At 35.5% G+C, this 18,275-nt stretch overlaps 1 protein-coding gene across 6 annotated transcripts in view; it reads left to right on the top strand.

Annotated features, from left to right (window-relative positions):
* The window catches only part of LOC150109418 (basement membrane-specific heparan sulfate proteoglycan core protein-like), a 1,783,738-nt gene extending 1,765,670 nt beyond the window's left edge, over nt 1-18,068 (top strand). For all 6 annotated transcript variants that reach the window (XM_090413063.1, XM_090413041.1, XM_090413033.1 and 3 more), the window contains 2 exons: nt 11,248-11,395; nt 16,629-18,068. In XM_090413063.1, coding sequence (XP_090269189.1) covers nt 11,248-11,395; nt 16,629-16,692 — 212 coding nt within the window. In that variant the 3' untranslated portion in view covers nt 16,693-18,068. The remainder of the gene's footprint in view (nt 1-11,247; nt 11,396-16,628) is intronic.
* The last annotated feature ends 207 nt before the right edge of the window (nt 18,069-18,275 follow it).

Raw genomic sequence — 18,275 nt, 5'->3', positions numbered from 1 at the left:
CGTGGTCTTCATCCTGACCCAGAACTCCATCTAGTACAAATGGTGATCCTTTGGTAGAGATATATTCAGACTCATAATGTTCTCTTCAGGCAATATAAAGTAGAGCTACAAAAACAAATATGGAAGGTTCACCTATGCTTCTATTGGATCCTGAGTCATGTTGGCATCAAGAGAGAAGAGGCTGCAGATAACATTTGCAAAATGGTCAACTTGTTTTTTAAACATCCACCTTCTGCTTGTACCATACACTGATTACCACCAGATTATCAGACATATACTTCTATTCCAGTGGCAATCATCTTGGAATAGAGAGACTAATAATAAGCTCTACCATATTAATCCTGAAATTAAATTATGGCAGTCTAGTCTGCACAGGGTTTGAACAGAGGAAGTTGTACTTGCTCAGCTCGACATAGGTCATAATCATCTTGCACATTCATTCCTGTTAAGGGATGATAAAATTGCTTGTGTATGTGTATTTTGTAAATCAATAGTCACCATTCATCATTTTAATTGATTGTCCTCATGCCATGAATGAGCATGGTCATTATTTTAGCCTAATTCATAAACTGTTTGAGTCTTGTACAATCATGTAGATTTTATCAGACTTAAGGATAGTTATGAGAATCGGCTGAGGGAATGTGGACTGCAGAGTTTGGCGGATAGAAGAAGGAGAGGTGATATGATTGAGACTTTTAAACTGTTGAGAGGTGGTTACAGGGTTGACACTGGGGAGTTCTTTCAATTGGTTGAACAGCGGGAAGGAGTGATGACAAGAGGCCATCCCTGGAAGTTACGAAAGGAAACTGTGAGCAAGAGGGTGAGGAGTGGTTTCTTTGCATGGAGGGTGGTTGAGCCATGGAATGCATTGCCTGATAGAGTGGTGAGGGCGAGAACGGTCAATGAGTTTAAGGAGTGGTATGATAGACTTTGTGTTTCTTAGGGGGAACCTCCCCTCGATGAGTCTTGACAGACTTTATGTTCTTAGGAAGGACCTCCACGATGAGTCTTTTGACTCCATGGAGGCCTGAATAATAATAATAATTAACAGATGTTTTGTTTGTTTTTACAATCAACATCTATTACTGCATAATATAGATCATTTATGCTATTATAATTTAAATTAAAGATGCCAAGAAATAATATTCTTGGTTTCATCCTTTATCCAAGTGTAAGCAAAGAAAGTTTGCATGTGAAGTCACTTCATGACTGGGCTACTTGTATATAGAGGCTTATGACTTCACATCAATTGCTTTAGTATCCCATAATGCAATGTGCATATCCTTATGGATATGTATAATGCTATGGATTACACAAGTTGGGAAGGGCCACTAACCAGACCTGTTCCAACCTTTATTTGAGGTCTCATCAGTGGTAGCCAGACCCAGAAGTGATACCAAGGTTGAAGTAATGCAGCACATGTTTCCATATGCCAGTTGCCAAAAGGTGTCACCTTGGCATACTAAGCCAACTGATGTGAATTCATAAGCCTCTGTATATAAGTAGCTCATTTGTTAAATGACTTCATGCGCAAACTTTGTTTGCTTACACTTGGATGAAACCAAGAATATTATTTTTTGGCATCTTTAATTTATAGAATAACTGATTGAAGAAAACTTTCAACAGCTATTATTATTTTTACAGTTCTTTATTGTATATAGATTGTATATTCACTGGGGTCCTTGCCAGCAGTGCAAGGACCCCAGTGAAAAAAGGGTATATGTGGAACTACAAGGGGGGGTGATTATGAAGAGCTCAGGAGACAACTTGCAGGTGTAGCATGGAATGAGGAGTTAGCTGGAAAAGAGATCAATGCAGCTTGGGGGATTTTCAAAAAATATTTAGTGGATGCAATGTCTAAATGTATACCACGGGTGAGAAGGTTAAATAAGTTAGGTGTGAGATGGATGAATAAAGAGATTAAGCATGCAATACAGAGAAAAAGGGCATTGTGGAGGCAGCATAAGAGAAGTGGAAGTAACCAATTTCATGAGTTCTACAAAGACCAGGCAAGGAGAGTGACTTGGTTGGTGAGAGTAGCTAAAGAGAGGTATGAACAGCAGTTAGCTAATGAAGCTAAAAAGAATCCTAGGGAGTTCTTTCGATATGTAGCCAGCAAAAGAAAGAATGATTGGAGGAAATGGTATAAAGACAGCTGTTGCAGAATGTGTGGTGGAGATACTTAGTGAGCAGTTCATAAAGATCTTTCAATCTTGTGAATGTGACTTCATGGAGAGATTAAGAGCAGTTGATGATGGGGAGGAGAGACTGACTGTAAGTGAGGAAGAGGTGTTTGGGGAGTTGAGTAAACTAGATGTAAATAAGGCTGTGGGACTTGATAATATATCACCGCGTATTCTGAAGGAATGTGCCAGAGAGTTGACACCTGCCTTGACATATTTTTTTAATACGAGTCTTGCACTTGGTCAAGTCCCTAAAGAGTGGAAGGAGGGCAAGATTGTGCCACTTCATAAAGGAGGTGATCGAACTCAAGCATCAAACTATAGGCCTATCTGTGTGTCAGGTGTTGTGGTTAAGTTGTTGGAGAAGCTTGTGAGAACTAGGATCCAGAGTTGGGTTGACAACAATGGTATAATCTTTGATGGACAGCATGGATTTGCTAAAGGGAGGTCGTGTTTTAGTAATCTACTTACTTATTACAATAAAGTGACTGCTTTCTTGGACAGAGGAGAAGGATACACAGTAATATATTTGGATTTTGCAAAAGCTTTTGATAGAGTACCTCATGATAAGTTGACAGTCAAACTAGAGCAGATGGGGTTGGATATTAGATTAGTGCATTGGATTGGAGACCGGCTATCTGATAGGTATCAACAAGTTGTGTATGGGGGTGCAATATCCAGGAAAAGGAAAGTCACTAGTGGAGTGCCTCAGGGATCTGTTTTAGGGCCATTACTATTTAACTTGTATATTAATGATATTGGCAAAGATTTGGATGGAGATATTCAGTTGTTTGCAGATGATGCAAAGTTGGGACGAACCATAAAGAGTAGTGAAGATGTTGTGGCCTTGCAAGAAGACTTGAATAAATTGAGTGATTGGGCAAGCAAATGGGGATGTGACTTCAATGTTGCAAAATGTAAGGTTTTAAAATTTGGAAAACAAAGATGGGATGCAGAATTTATGCTTGGTGAGAATATATTGTTGGAAGTAGAGGAAATAAGAGATCTGGGAGTGATAGTGGATAAGGATCTAAAATTTAGGGGACACATCGCCAAAATTATGAAGACAACACAAAGACTTCTGGGAATGATGAGGAGGACACTGACATGTAGAAGTAGGGTGATTCTTGTTCCATTGTATAAGGCTTTGATTAGGCCACAAATGGACTATTGTGCCCAGATTTGGTCACCTGGTTTTCAGAAGGATGAAGAGATGTTGGAAAGGGTCCAAAGGCGACTGACTAAGGTAGTTTCTGACCTCTGGAATGTCGAGTATGAGGAAAGATTGAAAAGATGTAATTTGCAGAGTCTAGTGGAGAGAAGGAAGAGGGGAGATATGATAGAGACCTACAAGTTGGTAAGGGGTTGTTATAGGATCAATGGTGGAGAAGTTCTACAGAGAATAGTGGGAGATCAGGGGAGAACCAGAGGTCATGCCTGGAAACTGTATAAAGAGGGTGTGAGTAGGGGAGTGAGAGGCAGGTTTTTTTCGTGCAGAGTTGTGAATGATTGGAATGCCTTGCCTGAGAGTGTGGTGTCTGCAAGGAGTTTGAATGTGTTTAAGACCCGGTATGATGAGATGTGTGTGAGATAAAAGGACCTCCTAGATGAGTCTTTGACTCCATGAGGTCTTGTTTAATAATAATAAAATAATAATACCTTTTTAATACCTGCGTTTTGTTTTTTATATTTTATGAGCTTTTTACACTTTTTCATTGATCATTTTATTTTACACCTGCTTTTCATAGATTTTTTTTAGAAATACATTTATATATATTTTTATCTATATCTGTTTGTAATATTTTACTATTTTTTAACTTGTACTGCTATGATAATTTAGTGGTCAGTGACCAGTAAATTTCTTGCACCATAAAGCGCCAAACAAATGGTATGGGTGAAGCTTTCTTTCAAGGTTACACAGTGATCAGTAGTCATTGTGTAGAATTTAAGGAGACAAAAACACATGTTACAGCAGTTACTTGACTTACAATTAAGAAAATAAACCTTGATGTTTTGATCTGTATATCAAGGTAATGAGGAAAACATATATATGAACATGCTACAAGCTACATAAGTACACTAAAGTATAACTGCTTTGTTAACTGTTTACATTAGCCTGATCTCTGGTGAGAGAAAATAAATAACATGAAATAAAAATTTATGTATAATAATATACAGAGGATAAAAAAAAATATTAAAAATTGAACTATATCAAATGTACCTCTATAGTCATGTTATCTTTAGGTTTTCTTGCATTAAGGTTCTGCCATCATATACTTCTGGATGCTATATAGATTGCAAATGGGTTTTCCAGCCTCTTGGAATTACTACTTCATCATTCTTGTTGAGATTCAGATGATGAAGCATCTCACAAGCTTCCTGATGGTGATGATCTTGATACAGAGGTCAAAACATTGAGTGTTATTTTCTTAATTGTAAGTAAAGTAATTGCTCTAACACAGGTGTTTTTGAAATTTAACACAATGAAGTATGGGCAAAGGATAACAGCTACCAGTTTAATGTGGGAAAACATAAATGCACTTTGCAATATTAAACAGGCTGCTTAAAGGTCACAGCTAAATAACTAGGAGGAGACCTGCTTTTCAGGAATGTGGAGAACTGACTGGGCTTCTGACATAATGTCCAGTCCTCACCTTCACGTGGTGCACCCCATTAATAGCTATCTACTGGGTACTGAAAACAAGGATGGGCTGGCAATTTGGGATGTAGCCGACCAAATTGTACTCTATTGGTTTAAACCACAAATGCATATGATGGTACAACATAATGAGATTCCATGCTGGCTGGGGCATTGCCCACTACTTTTGTCAGGGAACCAGGATGAACAGTGAAAAGTCATATACTGGAACAAACTCCAACTCAACATCTAGAGGAAGAAGAAACTCAACATTTTAAGAACTGAAGATAGGAATCATCAAAATAAGGAGTATTAATGGAAACTAAACTGAACTTACAGAAGAATTAGAAACATATGGACATAATTGGCATTCCTCAGAAGAAGACAAAAACAGGTGAGATCTTACTATATAATAAGTATAGGATGTTATTTTCAGGCAATAATGATCAAGTAAAGGAAGGAGTAGTGATAGCATTCAGCACCAGACATGAAAATAAACTTCTTGATTGGAAGGCAGTTTCAAGTAGAGTTATGTGGGCAAACTTCAAAATGAGGAAATGGACAATGAAATTTATTTGTGCCAATGGTCCCACAGAAGGTTCTTCTAAGGAAGAAGTGGAGGAATTTTTTGAGTCATTAGAACACGCAGCTGACATAAAGAAAATGAAAAAAAGTAGTCCTTGTTGAAGATCTGAACAGTAGAGTAGGAAATGAATCCCACCAGGTATACAGGAACATTTTGGAAAAATTTGGAGAAAAGAACAAGACTAACGATAATGGTATTTACTGGACTTCTGCTCAGGACATGGATTAGTCATTACTAACACCATCTTTCAACATAAAGATGTTCACATGGAGAGAAGATATAAGAAATAAGAAAAGTTTCATTGATTACATCAATGTTGATAGTGATATAATCATGCTGGTTCAGGATACAAGAGTGCAGATGGTTAGAAATTGGAAGTGACCATTACTTAGTACTTAGCAGGATAAACATAGATATCACATTAAAACGAACAGTATGTAGGAAAGTTTTAAAAAGTATTAAAGTTTGAGCAGCTTTCACAGGTAAATTGTTGAATTATTATTATAACACCTCCAGGGAGTCCAAAGACTCATCGAGGGAGGGTACCTACTCTACAACTCTCCATCTCCACCACTCTACTAACCGCAACCACCTTCATCATCCACACTAGCACCATCTATTGCCAACCACCACCACTTCACAGACAGTCACAAACATCCATGCTCACGGCGTGATTCGAACCCGCAGCCTTTTGGCTGGAAAGCAGATACGCTAACCACTCAGACAACCAGGCCATCATTGACTATACAAATATTATTGAAAAAAAAAATAAAACAAATTGAAAGCAAGAACCAAACCTTGGAGCCTCAGTGGCAAACTCTGAAGAAGACATTGACTGGTTCAGTTAGGAAGGTGTGTTGTGAAGTTGTCTACAAAAGATAGAGAAATACAAGCGCCATGGTGGACACAAGAAGTTAAAAAAGCAGTCCTGGAAAAGAAAAAAGCATACCAAATGTTTCTAGCAAATAAGTTGGCAGACACCCTAAAAATACCAGATGTCCAAGAATACAGAGAAAAATGTAAGAGAGCTAAGCTATGTGTAAAAGTAGCAAAAACAAAAGTAATGGGAAGACTTTGGTAAGAGCATAAAAAAATAAATGTTGCGATGGAGACTATTGAAGAAGCTTAGAAATAGTGGAAAGAGTACTGTGAAAGGAATCAAAGATGATAAAGGTGACAGTAAAACTTAAGGATATCCTAGATGTCTGGAGTTATTATTTTGAAAGACTGAAAGAAATGGGGACATTTTTGAAAAACAAAGCAGTGACAGAACCATACTAAAAAATTTTCAAGAGGAGTGCATAAGAGTACAAATCAATACTTGAAGTAGAAAAAGTGGCAAAAACTTGACTACATCATTGTAGCCATTGTAGGTATAAAGGTTATGCAGTGGTTTTTTTAGGGAATAAAGCTGAATGTGAGAATTACAGATGAATTTCCCTACTAAGTGTTCAAGGTCAGATTTATGCAAGCATACCTGAAAAACGTTTGTGGAAGAGAAATCTGGAGAAGAACAAGCTAGGTTCAACCCAAATAGAGATAGAGGATAAGTTTCAGTAAGGAAATACCGCAAGTAGACATATTACTAACTATTATAATAATGGAATTAACTCACGTAAATTATTCTTTATTCATAGAATTTTCACCTGAGTATCACGCGCATCATCGGTACAGGTACAAGGCTAATTAAACACTAACTTAGTCAAATAATTAAAAAACTATCGGCGAATTGCCTTCACCGGTAGTTTTTCGCCATGAAACTTATAGATCATAGTTATTGATCTTTAGTTTCGCTTACTGGCTATAAAACGACAAAGGATGTTTATCCCTTTATTGTCTAAACAATAACTGTTATATTCACAAAGCGCCACCTAAGTAGCTAAGGTTAAATTTCCTAAATTTATTTAATTATTTAGTTGTTTAATTATTCAATTATAATAATTTTTAAAAAAATAAATAAAAAATAATAATAATTACAATTTTTTTTTTAATATAAATTATATGTGTATACAATTATATGTTAGGAAAGATTTGCTGCTTTATAAAGTACTATCTCCCACAAGGGGGAAAGACATAGACCATCAGATCTGTTTAGGTTAGGGGAGTGAAGTAATGTTTCACATGTTTCTTTGTATAGCCGTTCCATTAGGAACCGACTTTTGTCTTGTTCCACTTAACTCTATGTCTGGTGTCGATGGCATGTTCTGCAATTCCAGACTGTTCGGGTTCAAGGTACTGGATGTACGACTGGTGTTCTTCTAACCGAACCTGAGCAGATCTTCCTGTTTGTCCCTGAAATATGATAATCCACACGAGTAGGGAATCTGGTAGACACCTGGATAGCTGAGATGTGGGAGCTTGTCCTTTGGAGACATTAGGAATATGGAGATTTTTCTGATGGGTCGAAAAGCCACACAGATATTTAGTGGTTTTAGCACCTTAGCTATGCGTTCACCTATCCCAGTGTACATAGGGGATAGGTATACGTGTAGGTTCTTCTGTACTTGAAGAGGATGCTGGAGCACTTAAAGCTCTTTTTATGAAGGACTTCTTATAGCTATTGGATATGAAGGAGGAATTAATATACTGCAATTCTTTTTGTAAAAGTTCTTCTGAAGAAACAAAATGAACTAGTGTTTTTATAGTACCTGCCTTTTGGCTGGGATGTGTTTTTTTTTTAATTTTTTTTTAATTATAATTTTTTTTAATTATTTTTTTAATTATAATTGAATAATTAAATTTAAATTATTAAAAATAAATAATAATAATTAAATAAATTGAGCCTTAAGGTTAAATTAGGAAATTTAACCTTAGCTACTTAGGTGGCGCATTGTTTAATTAGCCTTGTACCTGTACTGATGATGCCCGTGATACTCAGGTGAAAATTCTATGAATAAAGAATAATTTATGCGAGTTAATTCCGTTATTATAATAGTTACCAAATAGAGGATCAAGATCAGATTTTCACTTTAAGACAAGTTGAGAAATCATGGGAATGTGACAAGGATCTGTACTTAAGTTTCGTAGATCTGGAAAAAGCATACAACAAAGTGCCCAGAAAAAAAGCTTTTTCGCAAACACTACAATTATGTGGGATGAATGGGACATTATACAGAGCAATACATAGTCTATATTTAAGTTGTTTAGTCAACAGTTAGAATTGAAGAATATACAGGAAGATAATTTGATGTAAAATGGAGTAAGACAAGGATACACATTATCTCCCCTCTCATTCATCATCTTTATGGAGTGATCACATTATGAAAGAAAAATGGCATTAGGTCTGATATTAGAATTGGGGATGTCAAAATTTGCTCTTTGTTTTATGCAGATGACGTACTCCTAAACATGTCTGCTACAATCTCTAGGATTCTCTAACTAAATTGAATAACAGCTGTAACAAATCTGGCATGAAAATCAGCAATAAAAAGACCAAAACTCTGAAAATAGGCAGGAGTATAAAAAACTTCAGCTGCATTCTGAATGGAGATCCTTTAGAACAAGTAAAATATTTCATCTATCTAGGCACATTTTTAGTGAAGATGGCAGATTAAATCAGCAAATAGACAACAGAAGAAGCAAAGTTGGTATGGTGGGTAGCCAGCTGAATAAATTTTTGTTGAATGAGAGAGAAATTAGCCAATACACCAAACTAACAGTATAGAAGACAGTGTTCAAGCCAGTTTTAAGTTATGGATCTGAGAGTGGGGTTAAAAAAAAACTTGTGTTCTGAGAAAATTAGGGGAGTGAACCAATGGTATCAACAGCAAAAATTAAAAATGAAGATATTAGAGAGGAACTTGACACTATTAGTATTCAAGAATGTGTAACAGTGCTAATCTAAGGTGGTATTGGCCATTTAAATAGAATGGTGTTAGCAAAACAGATGTTTGATGCCAAGATTGCAGGAAAGAGACCCAGAGGAAGACCAAGGTTTGGATGAATTGATTCAGTCAGAAGTGCCTTAGAAGCACGAAATGCTAGATATGACAATATTGGAGTGTTCAAAAGTAATAGATTGATTCGGAGGAAAATTGTTGATAGGAGATTGATAATAATATAAACTTAATCATGGAGAGGGGGATACATATCAAGAAATCAATGATGAAGTGTAATGTGATTTGAGATTAAGAGATCACAAGCTGTGTACACTCAGAACCAGACTGCAGGAAACTGATGAGACCAAGACTTTGGGAGGGATTGTCGACATGGAGTTGAAAGTAATAGAGCATATCACAAAGGTGGCCAGAACAGACTGTAAGATTACTTGAATGTATGTTGAAGAAGCCACTGACAAGCAGCAATAGGAGCATATTTAAGAGGACATTATTTACTATTCTAGGAAGATATTTACTCTCTGATCAACACAAGAGACACAAAAGGATGGATATGATACTAACATAAATTATTAAAGGGATTTCAAAGGATCAACACGAAGAACTTTTTTTTTTTCATTACATGGCAGGAAGAGATAGAGAAGTGAATCATCCCTTGAAATTATGTAAGAGGTTAGTTTAACAAGGATCTGAGGAGCAGATTTTTTGCTTGAAGGATGTAATGAATGAAATAGGTTGTTAGAGGCAGTTGTTGAGTGCTTTATCATTGAATGAGTTCAAATAGAATTATATGTATTGTATGAATAATGGTTAGCATGGGCCTCCCATGATGAATCTTTGAATCCATGAAGATACATGAGAAAATAATCCCAGATCATTCCATTCTTGTGTTGACCACTTGCATGCACATGCTTATACTGCTTCCAGCATCTGCTCTTCTTAAGTGATGTCAGGGGGCCAGGAAGATACTTTTTTAAGTAAGATTTTTAATTTCTTAACTTGTTTATTATCCTCTGAGATCGCACTACCTACATCCCGCTAGAACACGACCCCACAAAAACACAGTACAGGGGTCGAAACGTCAAGTTATTATTTTATTATTAATCAGTAAAATAATCTTTTCAACACGTGTTTTGTGTCTCTAAATTCATAAATATGAATGCTGATCACCGTGTAACCTTAAAAGAAAGATATAAACCTAAAAATTGCAAAATATTTTAAAATAACAGGTGTAATTAATTGTATATTTAAACCAAACCTAGTTCAAAAACAAACCAGGCTAAAAGTATACAATACATTAGCCCTATCAGTCCTGTTGTATGGAATTGAAATCTGGACAATAAAACAAAAAACAAACAAAGATTAATAACAGCTGAAATGAAGTTTATGAGGAAAACGGCAAAGTATACTCTATTTTATCACAAAAGAAACAAAGAAATTATGAAAGAATTAAACCAGGAATCAGTAATAGAAAAAATTAAAAAATATAAACATAAATGGATGGAACAAAGAATAAAAACAAAAAGATTACCAAAACAAGCCTTAAAGCACAGGCCATTAGGAAAAAGAAAACCAGGACATCCTCTTCAAAGATTCAACGATGACTTCTAAGGCAGGAACAGGCTACTCTAAGCCTAAATCCTTGATAGGCATGATGACTATTCTCATACTGATCTCCACTCTCTGTCCTCTCCATGCAGCCCACTGTCTGTTCATAATTATACAAAAATAAGTGATCAGATAACTTTTGCACATAAACAGCATTATTTTATCTCATCTTCTCCTTAACAAGTTAAGGTTTTGTCAGGGGAACCATATATCTTGGCTTCACCTAAAGAAACCTAAATAATGCTGTGATGCAGTGGTTAATTCAATCTACATCTGTCAATTTTTGCATATTCTTGCGTCAAGTTGTGTCTTGTTGATAAAAGAAACTGAAGTTTGTAGGAGCAAAAATTCTATCAGTGCTGTATTTTTTTATTGCTTCATTGTAATATTTAATAGGTGGTGTTCCCAATCATCAACTCATGACTGCTGATCGTTTCCCATATGGATTAAGTGGGTGTATCTCAGATCTTGAAATTCAAGATTCAGGAGTAATTAACCTCTTCCGAAATGCCAAATCAGGAATTAATGTTCTTCCCTGTGATGAGTAAGTATACTAGTTTCTTCTTCATATTTACTGATTAGAAGTAAAAGGTTATAATGAAATTTTGTGATCTCCTACACCTGACTACGTATTCAACATATCAGTTACCTTTTTTCATTCCCATTTGTAAAAAAGTCATGATGTATGAATAACATATAATGCAAAGAAGCATTATATGCTTTAAAGACTGTAGTTCCTAATATTTGAATATCTGTGATAACAAAATAGCAGTAGTCATTATTAATTAAAAATAAATAAATTTCAACAGTTATCTGTAAGTTAAATTTTCTCGTATTTACAAAAATATAATTTTATCGTGCTGAGCTGTTAATATTTATATTGTCAGTTTTACTGGCGGTATATTACTTATATAGTGAATGTAAAAAAAAAAGATTTCATCTTTATTATTATATTATCGATGTCCATGGTGTCAAAAGATTCATCACAGAAGGTCCCACTATTACACACACACACACAGTCATTATCTCTGCATGCACAACACTAGTGCAATGCATTCCAATCACCTACCATATAGGTGATGGGAATGCATGGAAATGGGGACATTTCAAAAATGTCCCCATTTTTGAAATGGGAAAACCACTCATAGACCTGTGTTATTCTTAAAGGCTTGCTGAAGCATAACAATAGTTTTAGCTGCAGTTTTACCCAAAAGAAAACAAAATTTCATGCACACTCTCTATTCCTTGTGGTCCGCCATCACAAAATCACCAAACTTACTTGTAAGCACTAACAAAAAAGCAGCTAGAACAATGAACTAGTTCACATAGGATGACGTCACTTTCGAGACTGGCATGGAAAACTGGACACTTACGATGCCTATCAGCGTCATCTGTAACTAGAAAATGCACATGCTTCAAGTTCACATTCCAGTTATTTTTGGGAGCTACCTCATATGTCTCAATCATATCTCCCTCTCCTGTCCATCAGTCTCTGCCGGTCCTCTATCTGTCGTCATACTCAACATTTTACAGACCAGAAACTGCCTTAGTCAATTATCTCTGGACCCTTTCCAATATCTCTTCATCCTTTTGAAAATCAAGTGACTAAATCTGTGCATGATAAACAATATGTGGCCTGATCAAAGCCAATGCAATAGAACCAGAACATCCTTCTACATGTGAGTGTCCTCCACATCATTGACATAATTTGCTGTGCTTGTCTCATAATTTTAGCAATGTGTCCCCAAAATTTTAGGTTCTTGTTTGCATCACTCCCAGTTTCTCATCTCTTCTAAGATATTCCCACCAATTGTATACTCCGCATCCCATCTTTACTTCCCAAATTTTAAAACCTTATGCTTTACAACATTGACCTGATAACCCCACTCACTTGCCCATTCAGCAGTGCATTCAAGTCCTCTTTAAAAGCCATATCTGTTCTACTCCTCATAGTTCTTCCCATTTTGCATCATCTGCAAACAGCTGCATATTATCATTCAGATCTTTCCCAACATTATTAACACAAAAATTAAAGCAGCAGTCCCAAAACAAATTTCTGGGTGGTCTTCTGGGATATTGCTTCTGTAAGTGAAGTATTATTACTGAACCAAGAGACTCAATATGATGAGAGGTCAATTTTAGGCATAGTGAAATTTCTTTTGGGGAATTTATTGTGGAATATTACTAATTTGCTAATCCTTCTCAGACTTCTCTTAATCTCTTCTACTTACATAGTATTAAAATGCCAGGCTTATACCTAATGTTCTTCCTGTCACACTAATTCCCTTGTAGAAAAACTATGCTTGTCAATGTTTTTAACTTTCAAACTGTTAAAGTGTAAAACCTGTCTACATATTGAGCTTGCACCTGAGAAATTATGATGTCGTGAGCTAGAATTCATAAATTTAACCAATAAAATGAGGAGGACATCTCCTAAACAATATATTATTATTATTATTGTTATTACATAACACCTCCAGAGAGTCCAAAGATTCATCGAGGGAGGGCACCTACTCTACAACTCTCTGCCTCTACCACCAATCCACCAACTACAACGAAAACTGCAACTACCATCATCATCTAAACCAATGCCAGCTACCACCTGTCATTACCATTAGTATTTTCACAGACAATCACAAACATCCATGCTCACGGTGGGATTTGAACCCGCAGCCTTTTGGCTAGAGAGCAGAAACGCTGACCACTCGGCCAACCAGGCCGGCATATCCTTAAATAAAATAAAACTGCAGATTAATGAAATTGGTTTTGTACCTGGGCCCTAGAAAATTGGCTTATGTCAATTTTCTGAAAGCAAAAAAACAAAATTACTTAGTTTTAAGGAAAATAAAATGAGTTATGATAAAATAAAGACTACATAAAGCTATGTAATGGGGATTTCTGAGTCTTGGCCTGAGAAAGAAGGAAGGCAGAATGTTATTGCTTTTTCAGGGAAGATTATCAAATTAATGATACCCTGATTTTTTTATTCAGGATAGGAACTTAAGACAGTAGTGCATAATAAACATGTAGTCTGTAGAGTAGGCCAGTTTTAAAGAGAAGAAAAAGTAAAGTATGAGGTGCAGTATGAAAATAATGTTGCCCATTTTTTTCTTTTGATTCAATCATAGCAGAAAGCTCTACATGCTACTGAGTGAACAATAGTAGTCTCTTGCTCTATGACAGTGACCAAGACTGCCTTCCATGGGCAAAGTCATGGCAAAAACTGTGTTTCAGAATAAAGACAGGGTCTTGCTTCTAGATACTTTTGGAGAGGCACAATTGTTGGGACATTACAGAAAGTGAAAAAATGCATCTGTAAAGTTTGGAACACCAGAAATATGAATGAGATCCTTCTCCATGACCAGAAAATGACAAATATGCTTACCCATTCACCATGGTAAGTAGATTTACCCAGTTGGCAAGTAACTGCACTGTGGACAAAATATACATTTTTTTTTATTTAATGAAAATATAACTTTCTAAAAAATGTAACTTTAAAAAACAGTTATACTGCAACACAACAGTGCAATACTGCAACAGTGGTTTCAACGCTGTTGCAGTATGACCTCTAAATGTCCACTCTTTGTCCACAATCACCTCCAAATCCCTGGTCTCATCAATTTTCTGCAGTTCATACACTGCTTCCCAAAGTGCATCACCTTACACTCAGCCACATTAAAGTGGCAGCCATTTACCTTTGCTCATACTGCTAGTCTATTTAAATCATCCTGTGGAATCTCTACATTATTTTCATTAACTGTTGCTCTTCCGAAATATGCATCAGCATACAACTGAACATTTCCCCTCAGATAATTTCTTATGTCATTGATGTACAAATTAACCAGCAGAGGACCAAGTATTGAGTCCTGCAGTATAAGTTCCTTCTCCTGAACTCCTTCACATATCATTCTTTGATATTTGTCTGTCAGCTGCCCTCTAGTCCAGATCACTAGCTTCATATCCAATCCCATTTGCTCCAATTTATGCAAGAGTTCCACATGGAATCCTGTCAAGTGGCTTTGAAAAATCCAGCAGTATCACAGAATAGCATTTCCTGTATTGAACTCAACTGCCACTTTATTATAAAAAAAGTAAGCAAATTACTAAGGCAAGACTTACCCTTCCCAAAGCATGTTACTCCCTACAAAGTATCATATTCCTGTCTACCCACTCTTGAGTTTTGTCTTTAACTAATTCCAATAACTTCACCACCACTCCTGAGATACTGACCTGGATGGTACATGCTTGCAAAATTTATCACTCAGTAACTTAACTGTTTGGTTTGCTTCTAGTCTCCCTTCCATCAGCACTTTTTTAAAGTCATCCTTCCATAGTCTTACTTGCTATATAATTAAAGAACTCTTTAGTGAACTCATCTAATTCACTCCCTCTCATAATTAGCTTTGGCTTTCCTTACAATACAGGTTACCCTTTTTGCCTATGCCGATCACCTTTTGCTTTATATTCCTTCCATAATTTTTTCTTTTTCTTAAATCCTGCTTAATGATGCTGTTTATCCATCTAACTCCTACCTTGTTTAACCTCCTGACTCTGGGTATATATACATAATATACCCAGGGAGATATATATATAGTCTGATATATATAGTCTGATACTGCTTTCCTCAAACACTGCTTGACCATCTCCTATGCACTGCCAACATCTCTCCTCCCCTCCAAATCCATATGCTATGCCACTGCTTCAAGCTGACTCCTCAGTTTGTTGTAACTACTTGTATACCTGCTTTATAATTCTACATATACCCTTCTTCACAGAAAATTCTGCATATCTGGTAGTCTCCTAGGTCAAACTGTATGATCACTTTCTCTAAGCAGAGACACCATGGCTAGGTTGGTTACTGTTAAATGCTGTGATGCTATGACCAGATTCCAACACTCTCGAATGTTGTGGCACCACTCTATTATATACTACCTCAGGTAATTATCTCTTTGCAGCTGTATAAATGTCATCTCCTTCTCTCCTTGTGACCACTCTTCCTTCTACTCTATGTCCCTGTAGTTGAAATCCCCCTTAATAATTACTCAACCTACACTCATTATACTAATTTGTCAGTGCATGGTATCTGTATTCTCCCTTGTAACCTCTTGCTTATAGCAGCAACCAACTACATACTTCATCCTGTTGGCAACTATCTCATATCAGATACATCAGATAGCCTAAAATGAACTACCTTCTGCATCCTTGTTCTCCTGATGTACTTCTACTCTTTTTTGTCTTCAATTCTTCTGCTGTCATTAGCAAAACTCCTCCTCCCAGAGCTTCATAGGTAGGTGAAAGCAAGGAAGAATTAGAAACATCTCTAGAAGTTGGATAGCAGTTTAATGAGCAGAGCTTGGGACTGGGGACTTTAATAATAAAACTTCGTTGTGGTTATAGTTTGGTAAGACTAAATTTGGATTGTATGCTTAAAAGCTCAGTTGATATTCTAGGATTTTGGTCTGTGGAGAGAGAGATTTAGAAAGGTTTGTTACTAGTTGAGTGAGACCCCTCCAATAATGAGGCTACTGTGGCTTCATGGAGATTTGATAACTTGAAATTATTGTTTTAGTTATATAATTTTTCTCCAAAACTTGCATCTTGGTAGCTGAATAAAGTCTAATTGAAGCACCAGTGTATTATGAAATAAAACTAACTTGTAATGGAGCTAAAAGTGGATTGATGTATTTGTTAATTATCATGAAATATATAATAAATTTGAACAATATGCTTAAGCCAACTTCTTAAATTCTTGTTTCCTTTTTTTAAATTTTTAATAGGACGGGGGCAAGTGGAGAACACCGTTTAGAAGATTTAGATTTTGATAACCTCATTCAAAAGTGATTTTTTATATTTTTTTATTTTATTTTATTTTTTTATTTTTTGTGCCATGTCAGGAGAGACTGAGTCAGCTTCTTCCCAGAGCCATTTTCATGCTGTAATAAAAACTGCAAAATACACCCGAAAAGTTTATAAACAACTTATTCATCACACTACACTTGCTTTATTAAATAGGAGTCTTCCATTAGAAGTTTTAGTTGCAATACATTTTTGGTGCTGTTATTTTATTTTTCACATTACTTGTTTTGAGAAAGAAAGTTGAATAATTGATATAATTAAAAAGCACATTATGTCAGCAATAATAGTTCATCAAGAAATATTTGGATATGTGAAATTAAGTTTGGAGTATATATACAACTTTGAATAAGTGTGCATTTACATAAACATCAATTTCAACGAATGTAAGAGAGAGCTTTGATTGCAAAGCAATCTTAATTTAATAAGAATTAATGCAAAATTTTGTTAAGAGTTTGTTAAACTAAACCATATTGTAATATTATATATTGTAGTACTGAAATTTATATGGACAAATTTGTTGTAGAAAACGTTATTGCCTTAACTGGCAGACCTTCCTTTGTAATTTGTTTACCGTAATTTTAACACTGTCTAGAATCATTAATTTACAGTTTGGATTTTTGTGATAGTGATCTGATGTATTAGTATTACAGTTTGCTCAAAACCAAAACAGTAAACTATCCTCATGTAAATGTTTCATATATGACATTTTAGTTAATTATCTCAGTCGTATCAACGAAGTATAGTCTTAAATTAAGCCATTTTTCACCAATATTGTGATCATCATCTGACAGTGTTAAGTAACTGCCTTTTTCACTGCCATTACTATGTATGTTCATGCTTGTTTTTTGTCTTTTTCTTTTTTTAATTGTGACTTCAAGAACAGAACTTCATGGTGCTACAAGTGTGTGAATACTCCGTGGAGATAATAAAAAGATATATAGAACCCAGAACTGTTTTATGAATTATAGAGTTTTGTATTTTCTGGGGTATTCGTGTATTTGGATTTGAGCACAGTGACTGAAACATATATATTTGCTGAAAATCAAGACACTGACTGACTATTTGAAATAAAGATGGCATTTAGTCATTGAAAATAATAATTGTATACTACTCAGTAATGGAACAAAACTCAGCTCAGGTTCCTGTGATCAACATTGGAAAAGTGTAAATGCTAATGTGTTTTGTTTGTCATCAGAAAAAAAAAAATTGATATCATTGTTCCTTTGTTTTTTGTTGTGTTGTTTAATTGTTGCCCATTCTCCAATGTTTTGTTTTTGTGTAGTCAAATTTACATTAATTCTAAATGCCTCTAAGAATTATGAGTTGTTAAAAGGAAAAATAAAGGTGAATGGATTTTTGAATTTTTTTTCCTACCTTAAAATCACTAACAGCTGATATAATTAAGAATAAATTTTGCTGCAGTATTGTGCATTATCCAACATCTTACATACAGCAAAACTTGCAATGTTAACTACATTTTGAAGGAACTGTCAAAAGACTGTTACCAGTATGGTAACCCCCCCCCCCCATAGTACTACAAGTTGCCAAATCACACAGGGTTCATTGTG

Source organism: Typopeltis vanoorti, chromosome 2 (genome assembly GCF_054136105.1).
Source record: "Typopeltis vanoorti isolate ZY-2024b chromosome 2, IOZ_Tvanoo_1.0, whole genome shotgun sequence".
Taxonomy (NCBI): Eukaryota; Metazoa; Arthropoda; class Arachnida; order Uropygi; family Thelyphonidae; genus Typopeltis; species Typopeltis vanoorti.
This window is presented reverse-complemented; position numbering and strand designations above follow the sequence as displayed.